General features: G+C 39.1%; 1 protein-coding gene across 6 annotated transcripts in view; it reads left to right on the forward strand.

Annotated features, from left to right (window-relative positions):
• The window catches only part of IDE (insulin degrading enzyme), a 168325-nt gene that overhangs the window by 105771 nt on the left and 48798 nt on the right, over positions 1-13756 (forward strand). For all 6 annotated transcript variants that reach the window (XM_082267651.1, XM_082267650.1, XM_082267652.1 and 3 more), the window contains exons 12-14: positions 9117-9219; positions 11313-11435; positions 13337-13419. In XM_082267651.1, coding sequence (XP_082123777.1) covers positions 9117-9219; positions 11313-11435; positions 13337-13419 — 309 coding nt within the window. The remainder of the gene's footprint in view (positions 1-9116; positions 9220-11312; positions 11436-13336; positions 13420-13756) is intronic.

Consider the following 13756-nt stretch of genomic DNA (forward strand, 5'->3'; position numbering starts at 1 on the left):
TTCCTTTTGGCTGCAAAGTTTTGCATGCTGCAGTTTAGAGGATCGGTTTCCTCTTTGGGGGTGTATTGTTCAGGTTTGGCTCGTCTTTTTTTTTTTTTTTTTTTTTTTTTTTTTTGAGCTCCTGTTATCTGGTTGGCTGTTTAGCCTTGGGATTTTTTTGTTTTCCCACAGGTTTAGCATTGCTTTGGGATGTTCCAATGGTTCCATAATCCTGGTGAGCAGTGTCAGTCAATGAACGAAAGAGAAAATGGGATTTTTTACTTACTGTAAAATCCTGCGTTCATTGACAGACACAGCACCCACCACTGTAATACTTCTGACACTGCTTGTTACAAAATTGAGGACCTATAGCAGGGGTCTCCAAACTGTGGCCCAAGGGCCAGATGTCGCCCTTTGCCAGCCTTTATTTGGCTCTTGGGGCTATATTCCTCCCATTGATATGAAGTGCTTTTCCTTCCACTGACACCAACAAGGGGGCACTATTTCATCCACTGATACCAATGATAGGATACTACTAATAGGGGCACTACTCTTTCTCCTACTCTATTATCACAGATGCTGGGCCCAGGACATTTTCTGCCTCCGCTTGCCACAATCCGGCCCTCCTAAAGTGCGAAGGACAATAAACCGGCCCTTTGTTTAAACAGTTTGGAGACCCCTGACCTATAGCATAGAGGGCGGGAGTACACCACCAGGGACTGCTCATAGGCGTAGTCAAGCTCTTTTTTCTGCCTAGTGTCCTACTCCTGCAGGGGGCAGTATAACCCAATGGCACCTGAATCCTGGAATACTGTGTCTGCCAATGAACGAAGAGAAATTTATTTTCCGGTAAGGCAAAAATCCCAATTTTACCTCTATGTATTTTCAACTCCCCCCTCACCAGTTGATCAGCTGTTAGCTTGATTAAGATTGTGGGTTTCCTCCCGTGTGGAGTTATCCCACCTCTGGCAATAATTCTCTTCCTGGCCTTGAGCATCAGGTTGATTCCCTGGTTCCTTTGGTCAAATCTCCATTTCGGCGTTTGCCGTTTAGATGGCCCTTGGGCTGTTAGGCAGTTCCCCTGTTCTGTCTTGTCGGACCCCTGGGAGTTTGTTGTTCTCCACTCAGCTGCAATGTTTTTGGATGTCTCAACAGTATCTAAATCTATATGCTATTTAATGGACCAGTTGTACTTGCTGCAAATTCCTATTTTTTTTTTTTTCTTTTTCCCTATGGGTTTCTACATTTTGCATCTTTATTTTGGGTTGCTAAGTCCATTTACAATTTACATTGATGAAAATGAAATGCTTCATGTATCAGCCTAAACCATTCCCATTTGCCTTCAGTGTATTTTTAAACCTACCAGAAGGCTTGCGTAAAGATTACATCTCCATGCTGTACTCTTCCAGCTTTGTACGCCTCTTTCTGTAGATTTGTGTTTAGTAAGCAGCGAACATCAGCTGAAAAGACAGCACTAAGTGCCCATATGCCGCGTTATTTCCACCCTGCACCATAAAATGGAGTTTTATGCTCTCCCCTCTGCTTGCTGCAAGCAGAAGCTTGTTTACGATTGCAGAAAAACAGCCCCAGAGACAGAAGGAGCACTATTATCTGTAAAGTCATTTTGGATTGGGTTCTGCCTGCCATCTGTAGAGGCACAAGTCGCATGCTGATGAGACACACTGCAGAATTGTGCTGAGAAGTGTCTCATTTACACACACAAGCTCTGTTCCTCATCTTCCCTGACATCCCTAACCTTGATGCTTTGCTGTTTGACAAAAACAACAGGGAAATGTGCACTGATTTTGCTGATAATGGTGTAGTTGTTTCTGGTGGCTTTGCGGGCGGGGGGGGGGGGGGGTTGCGCAAGGCTATTCTGCATCCTAGTAGCACATGCTGAAACGTTAATGATTTGTTTACACCAAGCTAATTTTTTTTTTTTTTTTGGGCAAAGATGACAATAAATATGATTGCTAGCAGAATTGCTGTGCTGGAACATAATGAATGGTGTAGATGGGTCTAACCATTTTGATATAACTAGCCATGCTACAGTGCCATGTACTGGAATGATTTAATGCAATAAAGGTTAAAGAGGATTTACAGTCTTCTCTCAAAATTTAAATAAAAACCTCATCTGGGCGCTTATAAATATCTTCATCTAATATGGCTGTTGCCTTAAAATGTTAATGCAGGGATTAGTTGCCTAAACTGTAGAGGATCTGCTTGTTGTGCAATTCTGATGGCAGCCATTGCATCTGTGGGCACCTCAAGTCGGCTCCCATACAATTACCAGACTACCCACCATGCACTGCCAGGTCTTGCATCTGCGCAGTAAAGGCACTGCACAGCGCACATCGCTATCAGGTTGTCATTGCAGTGGCAGTTTTGGTGGGAGTTTCTGCCCTGTTGTAGCAACCTGTTAACAGGGAACCCGGAAGCAAGCAGCAGAGGCAACTCCCACCTGTAATCCTGTAATTTCCGGTTTTAAAATAGTGCAATGTCAGAAGCGAAGGATGCGTGTTGATTCCTGGGATTGATGCCGATATCTCAGGAGTCAACGGGACATCCTTTTGACGTACATTACCACAGCGGACAGATCTGGAAGTGGTGAGAATATTTGAAACTAAAGATATTTACAGTGGGGAAAATATTTAATCCCCTGCAGACTTTGTAAGTTTGCGCACGTACAAAAAAAAAAAATGAAGGGTCTAAAATTTTTATCATAGGTGTATTATAAATGGGACAGAGTATAAACAAAAAATCCAGAAAAAATGCCATGATACAGATGTTTTAAATTGAGTTGCAGATCGGTAAGTAAAATAAGTATTTTATCCCCAAGCAAAACGTTACTTAGTACTTGGTGGAGAAATCCTTCTTGGCAAGCACAGAGGTAAGAACATTCTTGTAGTGTGTATGTGTGTATGTGTGTATGTATATATATATATATATATATATATATATATATATATATATATATATATATATATATATATATATATATATATATATATATATATATATATATATATATATATAGTTCCTGCGCTATCGTGGAAATTATTTTCTCCTTAATGCTGCACCACAATTACTGATACTACAAAACAGTATAACAATTGGTTAAAAAGGGGGTGATGGTGCGCTTCAAGGGTGAAATAAATTATGTAGGAGTGTTTGTAGGTGTTGGTGTCACAATTATTGCTTTAGGCTTGATTTAACTCTATTTAGGTGTTTAAGTGAATATCATATTCTTAAAAAAATAAAATAGTGCTCCAATACATAAATATCATTAAAAAGTGTTTTTTTTAAAAACGTGATGAAAATTTATATCTAAAGTGCTCCGTGCTTCCAGTGCTGTATCTCCTTAAAGTAAACAAAAATTCAAAATGCTGACAAAATATGTGATTATTAAAATCCGCATAAATAATTATCCAAAAATTGTCCAATAAACAAAGGTGTATCTTCAATCCAAATAAAGACGATTCAAAGGTGCATTCGTGAAAGTAATAGTGTGACTTATTTCCTCCACCTGGTGCCACTTCTAGGTGCTCTAAATTCTCACCTCAAATAAAGGAATAAAACGCCTGTGTTTATGTGCCTTTTCTCTAGCGTAGTATCTTATGGCTCCTCGGGCCTTCCTAGGCTATCCTGTGTGTGTTCCCAATCGCTGGTTTATCTCTGGGGCTCCTTACAAAGGCTTCCTTGTAATGCGGGCTCTTTGTTTGATACCTCCACCTCGGGGGGCTCATTAAATAGAAAGGGCCATCATGGTTCAGTATTACAAACACTTTTTATTCAAAGTAAAGTAGTGCACTTACAATTTTCTTGCTTGTTTCCAGCATAAAATAAAACTTGCACGAACAGCGCTATGGGGACACCGTCCCGTCCGACACGTCACTTCCGTTTTTTTTGGGTACTTAGAAGTGGCACCAGGTGGAGGAAATAAGTCACACTATTTTACTTTCACGAATGCACCTTTGAATCGTCTTTATTTGGATTGAAGATACACCTTTGTTTATTGGACAATTTTTGGATAATTATTTATGCGGATTTTAATAATCACATATTTTGTCAGCATTTTGAATTTTTGTTTACTTTAAGGAGATACAGCACTGGAAGCACGGAGCACTTTAGATATAAATTTTCATCACGTTTTTTAAAAAAAGACTTTTTAATGATATTTATGTATTGGAGCACTATTTTATTTTTTTAAGAATAGGATATTCACTTAAACACCTAAATAGAGTTAAATCAAGCCTAAAGCAATAATTGTGACACCAACACCTACAAACACTCCTACTTAATTTATTTCACCCTTGAACCGCACCATCACCCCCTTTTTAACCCATTCTTGTAGTTTATTACCGGGTTTGCACACATCTAAGGAGGGATTTTGGTCCACTCTTTATTTTTCTTTACAGATCCTTAAGGTTTCTTGGCTGTTTGGCAATTTTCTTTAGGTTTAGGGTCAGGAGACTGGCTAGACCACGCCATGACCTTAATGTGCTTCTTCTTGAACCACTCCTTTGTTGCCTTGGTGGTATGTTTTGGGTTATTGTCATGCTGGAAGACCCATCTTCAGTGTTCTGGCTGAGGGAAGAAGGTTCTCATCCAAATTTTACAATACATGGGCCCTGTCCAAAGTCATCCTGTACCTTTTAGCAGAGAAACAGCCCCAAAGCATAATGTTTCCACCTCCGTGCTTGACTGTAGAGATCCTGTTCTTAGGGTCATAGTCAGCATTTTTCTTTCTCCAAACATGGCAAGTTGAGTTAATGCCAAAGCGCTCAATTGTGGTCTCAACTGACCCCAGCACTTTCTCCCAATCCTTCTCTGAATCATTTAGATGTTCGCTGGCAAAATTCAGATGGGCCTGTACATGTGTGTTTTTGAGGTAAGGGGGAAATTGCGGGCACTACAGAATTTAAATCCATAGGGCCCTATTGTTACCAATGATTTGTTTGGTGACTGTGGTCCCAACTGCCTTAAGGTCATTCACAAGCTCCTCCCATGTAGTTCTGGGCTGATCCCTCACTTTTCTGATGATCCTCTTTACCCCATAAAGCGAAATCATGCGTGGAGCTCCAGACCGAGGGTGATTGATGGTTATTATGTATTTCTTCTATTTGCACATAATAGTTCCAACAGTTGTCTCCTTCCCACCAAACTTCTTGCTGTTGGTCTTGTAGCCAATTCCAGCCTTGTGCAAGTCTACAATCTTGTCCCTGGTGTCTTTTGAAAGCTCTTTGGTCTTGCCCATGATAGTGAGGTTTGAATGGAAGAAAGAGATTCTGAGCTGTCTTTAGGAGCACCTTCTTATGTTGACTGGACTAATATGTGTACCGCATGAGCATACAATGTAGCCAGTCTCTGGGAGCCTGAATTATTGTTGTTTGGTACAGGATCAAATGCTTATTTTATTTATTGAACTGCAACTTAATTTAAAAAATGTTTTCGTGTTTTTTCTGGATTTTTGGTTAAAGTTCTGTCTCTATCATTTAAAATACACCTATGATAAAAATTTAGAGACCCTTCATTTCTTTGTAAGTGGGCAAACTTACAGAATCTGATGATTGTTTTCCCCACTGTAATAAAAATAATTTTTTTTTTTTTTTTTTAAAGGCAATATCCAAACATTTAAGAACAAGGCATTAGCTTCAACATGGTACATGCTTATTAAAGAGGGTGAAGAGCCACCTTAAGTATTTTTTTAAAAGTAAAAATACACTCATCCTTACTAGGGATGATCAAACTTTTGAAAAGTTCGGTTCGACCAGAACACCCGAACTTCCCGAAAGTTCGGCCCGGATTTCAGAACCCCATTGAAATCAATGGGACCCAAACTTCGGTTATCAAAAAACACCATTTTGAAGCCCTAAAACCCAATAAATGCCCCTAAAAAGTGCCTAGGGTTCTGGGTCATGCCCCAGGGACTATTAATCACACAAAAAAAGTTCTTAATTGTCGTTTTTGATAGAGAGCCAATTATTGAAAAAATTATTGAAAGAAAAAAGAGATTTCTTTTGGTTTTAGTGTCTGGGGGGTCTAAAAAGTGTACCTGTGAAGTTCCAGCTCTGTAGCATGTCCAGAACCAGAAAAAAAATTGTTTGTATTAGAATTGCAGTAGAGCAGGCATAGGGCTCCGCTATTTTCACACCCGGCCATTTTTGTTGCAGGCGTTTATTGGGCTTTTTTGTGGACGTCTTTGGAGGCAGGCATGACAGCTGAACTTCTGTGTAGGGTTATATATACACACACACATATATGTATATATACACATACACACATATAGGTGTGAAAGTAGCGGAGCCCTATGCCTGCGCTAATGAAATTATTTGCAGGCAAAGGGCTCCGCTCCTATCACACCTATGTGTGTATGTGTATAAATGCATATATGTGTGTGTGTATATATACACCCCTACACAGAAGTTCAGATGTTATGCCTGCCTCCAAAGACGCCCAAAAAATTCCCAAAAAAAACACCTGCAACAAAAACGCCCAGGTGTGTTGTTGCAGGCGTTTTTTTGGGCATTTTTTGGGCGTCTTTGAAGGCAGGCATAACATCTGAACTTCTGTATAGGGATATATATATATATATATATTATACATACATACATACATACACACATATAGGTGTGATCGGAGCGGAGCCCTATGCCTGCAAATAATTTCATTAGCGCAGGCATAGGGTTCTGCTACTTTCACACCTATATGTGTGTATATATACATATATGTGTGTGTGTGTATATATACCCCTATACAGAAGTTCAGACGTTATGCCTGCCTCCAAAGACGCCCAAAAAAAACGCCCAGGTGTGTTGTTGCAGGCGTTTTTTGGGGCATTTTTTAGGCGTCTTTGGAGGCAGGCATAACATCTGAACTTCTGTATAGGGGTATATATACACATATATGTATTTATACACATACACACATATAGGTGTGATAGGAGCCGAGCCCTATGCCTGCAAATAATTTCATTAGCGCAGGCATAGGGTTCTGCTACTTTCACACCTAAATATGTGTATGTGTATATATACATATAGGTGTGTGTGTGTGTGTGTGTGTGTGTATACCCCTACACAGAAGTTCAGATGTGATGCCTGCCTCCAAAGACGTCCACAAAAAAGCCCAATAAACGCCTGCAACAAAAACGGCCAGGTGTGAAAGTAGCGAAGCCACTACCCTGCTCTACTGCAATTCTAATACAAACAATCTTTTTTCTATGGCTGTCACCCTGACATGGAAGGGTTTGGTCGCCCTGCCATAGCAGTCAGAGTCAGTTCACCCTACACTACACTACGGTCCCCCTGACACTTAACACTTTCCCTACAGAAACTAGATTTTTGAATCAAACTATAGTGGAAAATAGTACCCTAACTACATTAGATATCCCTTTCCTCACACTAATAATTGCTAAATGACACTTTTGAAGCAGGAGTAACAGAACTGCTTCCACTCTCTTCCACAGCCCTGTATTACAATGCTAGAGATTTGGCGGGGCTATCTTATATACTGGGGGGCGTATTCACTACTGATTGGCCTCTGGACCCCCTAGTCACTCCAATCACATTCCTAGCATCCTCCTGCCCCCTTGATGGTTCTGGTCCAATCACGGGCTTTTAAAGCCCAGTTCCTGTCCCATTGCATTTTGGTCGGTTCTGGTTGCCGAATTCCGAACTTTTTCAGCAAAAAGTTCGGAATTCGGCCGAATTTCGAACAGTCAATGTTCGGGTCGAACCGTTGGTAGACCCGAACCGTTCGATCATCCCTAATCCTTACCTTAAAGTCATGGAACCAACAGTTCTATCATTGCAGGCAGTGTTTTATACATTGGGGAATCTTTAGGCACAAAGCTTTTAACTATTCTACCTCCTCACCTGGCTGCCTAGCAAGCTAAAATTAGGGTTCTCTTCCATTCCAAAAAATGGAACTGATAGGAAAGGACGCAAATTGGATGTCAGCTGATGGTCATCCACTGACATCCGCAATCTCATTGACATGGATTATGTCAGTTTTTCATTCGCAAAAAAATGGGATGAAAAACGGACATACAGACTGAAAGGACCCTAAGAGTCCATTTTCTAATTTTGACATGAGCAGTTCAGACTGACTCCTTGTCTGGAGATTTTTTTTTTTCTCATCTTTTTAACACTTTAAAAAGATGGGGTGGGTGACCGTGCCAACCAGAATCCATCTCTAACTGAAATCCATTTTAGGTTGACCTAATCTTTTCTTTGCACCCAAATGCAGTTTTAAAGAGCTTCTCTTACTTTTTTATAGCATCCAACTTTAAAGGCATCTTTGCTAATATCTGATAAATATGTCTGGATATTTTTACAGCCTGATATTTCTTCCTCCTGCGGACAAAGTTGACTTTATGTGAAAAATGACATGTTTGAACGAGTGTTTTTTTTTTTTTTTTTACTTCAGTTATTAGTTTCTGCAAGTTTTGACATTTTGTACTAATGACTATTTTGCTATAAAAGTGCCGCTGTGAATTGGGGAGTTTGTTAAAATTAATGATGTGACCTTTCTGAATCATAAGCCTGCGTTTAGGAGCCTCATTAAAAGGAGCTAGTTTTATGGCTGCTTGTAATCCAGTTACATAGAGCAGCCATTTTATAAGGAGAATACTCCAGAGGTGCTGTGAATACACAAAACAAATGAATAATGCATATATTTATTAGCCAAGTATTTTACTTGTTTCACTCTATACTTTGTTCCTGATATATGTTTAATATGGTCACCTTTTTCCTGTTATCTCCCCCCCCCCCCCCCCCTCCCTTGCACCTTCATCATATACTTTTCAGCAGTTACAAGGCTGAAGTCTAGCCATTTAAAGATAATGGCTTTTGTAGTGAATCATTTTGCACATGCTGCAATACCAAATTTAAATAGGGGAATTTACAGGTGTTTTTCAGCCTTCAGTGCAAGTTATATTCTAGATTTGTAGATGGAGCACCCAGTTGGAGGTAATATACTGGCAAAGTCTCGTACAAACAAAATACTGTATTGGAAGTTTTAGCAAATACATTCTTTTAATGGTTATAGTTTCAGTTCACATTGGGTGCTGCTGATTTAAATAGTTCACGCTCACCAAATTCACGCTCACCTAATTCTGCTAATGTTGTCCTTTGCAGGGTGGCAGTTGTATCCAAGTCTTTTGCAAGCGAGACTGACAAGACAGAAGAGTGGTACGGTACACAGTACAAGGATGAGGACATCCCTGCAGAAGTTATTGATGTAAGAAGATTCAATTGCTGAAAAAAACAGCAAGCAGTGAAAACTAGCGGTTTCAAAGTAAAACTTGTACTAGTGTTGAAGTCGGACATGAGAAAACTGTATGGGTGTTAATGTACAAATGTGTGTGTGTGTGTGTATATATATATATATATATATATATATATATATATATATATGTATGTGTGTGTGTGTATATGTATGTATGTGTATATATCTAATATATATATATATATATAATATACGCACGCTCAAGACAGATATTCTAGTTTTTGGTAGGTGCTATAGAGATAAAGGACCTGAACAGTGAAAACCGCCCCTAAAATGGCAAGCAAAGAGAAAAGCAATACTATTGCTTATATTCTTCCCGCATGTGATCATTTCCTGAGGCCTTCTTCTGCCTGTGTTGAGGCGGCCATTTTGGTTGAAAATCGATCTTTTCTTCCGTATCTCAGAGCTTGGTCCCCCCTGATCACTGATGATTTGATAACTGGTAGGGGAATATTGTGAAGTAGAATCACAGAATGAATAAATCAGAATTGGGGAGATTTTTCACAGTATTTTCCCGTCCAGTAAGAAGAATATTGTGTAGCACAGTAGTGACCTCACCAAATGAAACTCCAAATCTCTTGAAACCTGCAGTGAGAAGCAGAAATGTATTTAGATTCTCTCACAAAGCAGATATACAAGAAGGAATTCTAAACACAAGGCAGATTTTTCAGGGTCCTGCCGGAAATGATTCTAGTATAAGGGGCGGGGCTGTCGGGGAAACTGCATGCAGAAGTTTTTTGTTATCTTAATGCATTGTTTTTTTATAGAATGCATTAAGGTAAAAAAAAAAAAAAAAAAAAAAAACCTTCTGCCTGTAGAACCCATTTACGCACAATATACATCTCTAGATGTTCCCTGTAAAACCGCAAACCTTTACTTTTGATTTCAGGTCCACTTAACTCCCCTTACATGTTTTTAAACTTTCAGGGTGAGTTCTCTGTGCTTAGATACCCAAGTAAGCAGCCCTGCTGCTGTGATCACAAAGGGGTCTTTCTCTGTGTTAGATTTTAATTTAGAAAATGGAAAGTCTAGGTCTTGTGCATAGTATATATAGTTCATGTACATCGATGTATCCTAATTTTTTTTTTTTTTTTAATTCTTTATTAGAAAGAAAAGATGTACATGATTTTTTAATCTGATTTCTGTTTGGTTGCTATGGAATACTACTAGCACTATTAAATAAGACTGGTGTATAGCAAATTTTTATATGAAGTCTGCATTAAAAATAAACCTACTTTGAATTGAAGGAGAACTTCCTTTTTTTCCGTGACTGTTGTTCTCAGTCTTCAGTCCACGTTGGCCCACACATGTGCATTGCCTGTCTGTCCCCCCAGCCTGCCAAATTTGAAAATGATTTATTACCAGAATCATTAATAGACTGTTTTTCAAATTTCGGAGTCTGACAGATTTAAAACACATGCAAAATAAAGCAGTTTGCATGTAGTAGCAACCAGCTAGGTTTTTTTTTATTATTATTTTATTCAAGTATGTAACTGGCACTGTTGAGTAGAAACCTGACATTTTGATACAATGGGACACATCCACTCTTCAGTCGCAATTCATCACCACTGTAGCTTAGTAAAAAAACGGGACCCTATTTGTAAAGTGTCCAAGAAAAAAAAATAGTCTTTTAGGCTGCTTTGTTCCATAGAAATTAATGGTCAAGGTTCAGGTTAATGTTTGTTGTCAATCTGTGTCCCAACCAAGATGCCATAAGACCCCGTTCACACAGGGGCGACGCTACTTGCTGGGGCGACCTGGGAAGCTGTGCTCCGCGACCTCGGCGTGACATGCACGGACTTCATATCATTGAAGTCAATGCAGGTCGCCTCCAGGTCGCCCCAAAGTAGTACAGGACCCTTTTTCTAAGTCGGAGCGTCTTGTGTCGCTCCTATTAGAACGGGTCCTGTGCTAATCAATGGCGAGCGACCCACCGCGACTTGTCAGGCGACTAAGTCTCCTGACAAGCCGCGCTAGTGTGAATGGGGACTAAATATCTCCATTATTTGTCTTGCCAACTAATCCTCACCTTTTTTCTTTTCTAGAAATGGCAAAAAGCAGAAATAAATGGAAAATTCCACCTCCCTATGAAAAATGAATTTATTCCCACCAATTTTGAGATATCGTCTTTGGAGAAGGATGCCACACCATTTCCCACCCTCATCAAGGTAGGAGGATTCTAGCAACAAATTGTTTCTTTGTATTGATGCATTTATATATGAAAACTGTATTGCTTGAGGTTTAATGTTGTGTCCCAGTTTCTGTAGTAAATCATAATATTAAGTTTTGATTAGTAAGAAATTGGCATTGTTAGGCAGATGACACACAAGTGACTCTGCCACCAGCGATCCTGCAGCTGTAATTGCCAGTGGCAGGATCACTGAGAAGCTGCCTTTTTGGCAGCAAAAGGTAATTTCTATCGTTGGTGATTGAGTTTCAGCAGTATTCAGACCAGTGACATCTCACTGTATTTTGACTGCAGATTAAGCCATTCCATAGGGACAGGTAGACAACCTCTTAATGATCCTGCCGCTAGTGATTTATGTAAGGAGAGTTTCTTGGCAACTTTCACAACATTTGGTCAAACTGAGGATTTATGGCAGTGAAAAGTAGAACAGGATAGGAAATGGTATATTAGATACAGCTGAATAGAGGAAAGAGAAGTGTCAAAGTTAAATGCCTTGTGTAGAAATTTTTCTTTGGCGTTTAGTTTGTGATCTCTTAAAACCTGGTGGTGAAAGGTTTCAAAAGACATCCTTGAACCTTTGGGTCTGTTCACATTGTACCACTTTTAAACCTGTACATTTTTATATATAGCTTTTTAGCAATTTTGCATTTTGTTTAGGTGCCTTTTTGGTGTTTTATATTTATATATATATATATATATATATATATATATATATATATATATATATATGCCAAAACATACCAAAAATGCATGCAGAGCACCCTGTAGCATATTAGGAATCAGAATAATGCACTAAAACTGCATATGGATTGCTGTCCTGACTCTTTTTTTTTTTTACCATCCCCTACATCCTCTTTCTCCTACAGTTATTGAGACACACATATTTAGTAATGGAAAGAAGATGCTTGGTGCTGCTACTTGTATCCCTGCTGCTTTAGACACTAGCCCATGGGTGCCTTTATGATAAAGCCCTGAGGAGAACCAGATTAAGTTGGGGTCCTGGTAAGGGTTATGGTTTTGGACAAGGTTTTAAAATGACCCATAAGCTTTCATTTAATTTTTTGTATCTCTGTGAGCATGTGGCTATTCCACAGTCATGGCTGTTTGAATCAGGACCATGATAAATGTACTTCCATGATACAAGGCCAGTTTTTAGTGCTTTGTTGTTTGTAAGCTGTGCTGACGAATGGCATGCTTGAGGGAGGAGATTGGACACGTTGGCATATTATTATGATGGATGCTTGTTACTGGGCAGCATGGTAACTTTCAATTCCATTGCATTAAAAAGGGGAAATTTGATGCATTTAGTGACTTAAAAAGAAACCATTCTATTTTAGGTGGATTGCAGTTCTTTATAAGAGGGCTATATTTAGAAGGTAGCAAAAATATCAGATGGGTAGTTAAAACCTAGCTCCAGTCGTTCTTTTTTGATGGCAAGGGAGGGATCCTCTGCTGATTTTATAGCTTTCTTGGGAAAATGTGCCCCACTTCATGGGACTTGAGGAAAAAGTCTAAATAAAAAAAAAAAAAAAAAAAAAAAAAAACATTTTTAGAAAACTAATGAATTTGCATGTCATCCTTGCATGAGGGCCATGCTATAGGGAGAATTTTGGAGAAGAAGGTGGAGATGTGTGGCATGTCCTGCAACTTTTCACCCTAGGGAGATTTCTTCTAATTTCTTCTCCCATTGCGGAAAGGTGTCATTGCGACAGGAAGCGAGTGAAATCTCTCTTGTGGGTACAATTCGCAATTAAAACCAGATAGCGGTCCTCATCCTTCTAGACTTTATCCAAAGCTAAACATCTGACAGGTTTTTCTGTGAGCACAATGCTAGCCGTTTCCAGTTCTGCGCTTTTATAATTATTTCTGTTTTTTTTTTAGGACACTGCAATGAGCAAATTATGGTTCAAGCAGGACGATAAATTCTTCCTCCCTAAAGCCTGCCTCAACTTTGAATTTTTCAGGTATGTAGCAGCTATCATGTCATTAGATTTTATTCAGCCACAATTAAAAGTTATTTACATTAACACCTCTGTCAGCATTTGTGTACTAATTTCCAGCAACTATTTTCCAAGCCTGGATAATAAGCACTCACAAATTTTTATGTGGCAAGCTATAATCGGCAGTCATCTAATGTGCTGACACCAAGCACTTAATCATTTTTTTTTTTTTTATTGCTTGATCTGCAGTAAAATGTTCATAATCTGTGCTGACCATAACTATAGATAGTTTATCTTGTATTTATGGATGTAATTAAATTCCGGCAATTGCTAATGCTCATATATTACCCATTAAGCAGTT

The sequence above is a fragment of the Pelophylax lessonae genome (assembly GCF_965119305.1).
Source record: "Pelophylax lessonae genome assembly, chromosome: 9".
Taxonomy (NCBI): domain Eukaryota; kingdom Metazoa; phylum Chordata; class Amphibia; order Anura; family Ranidae; genus Pelophylax; species Pelophylax lessonae.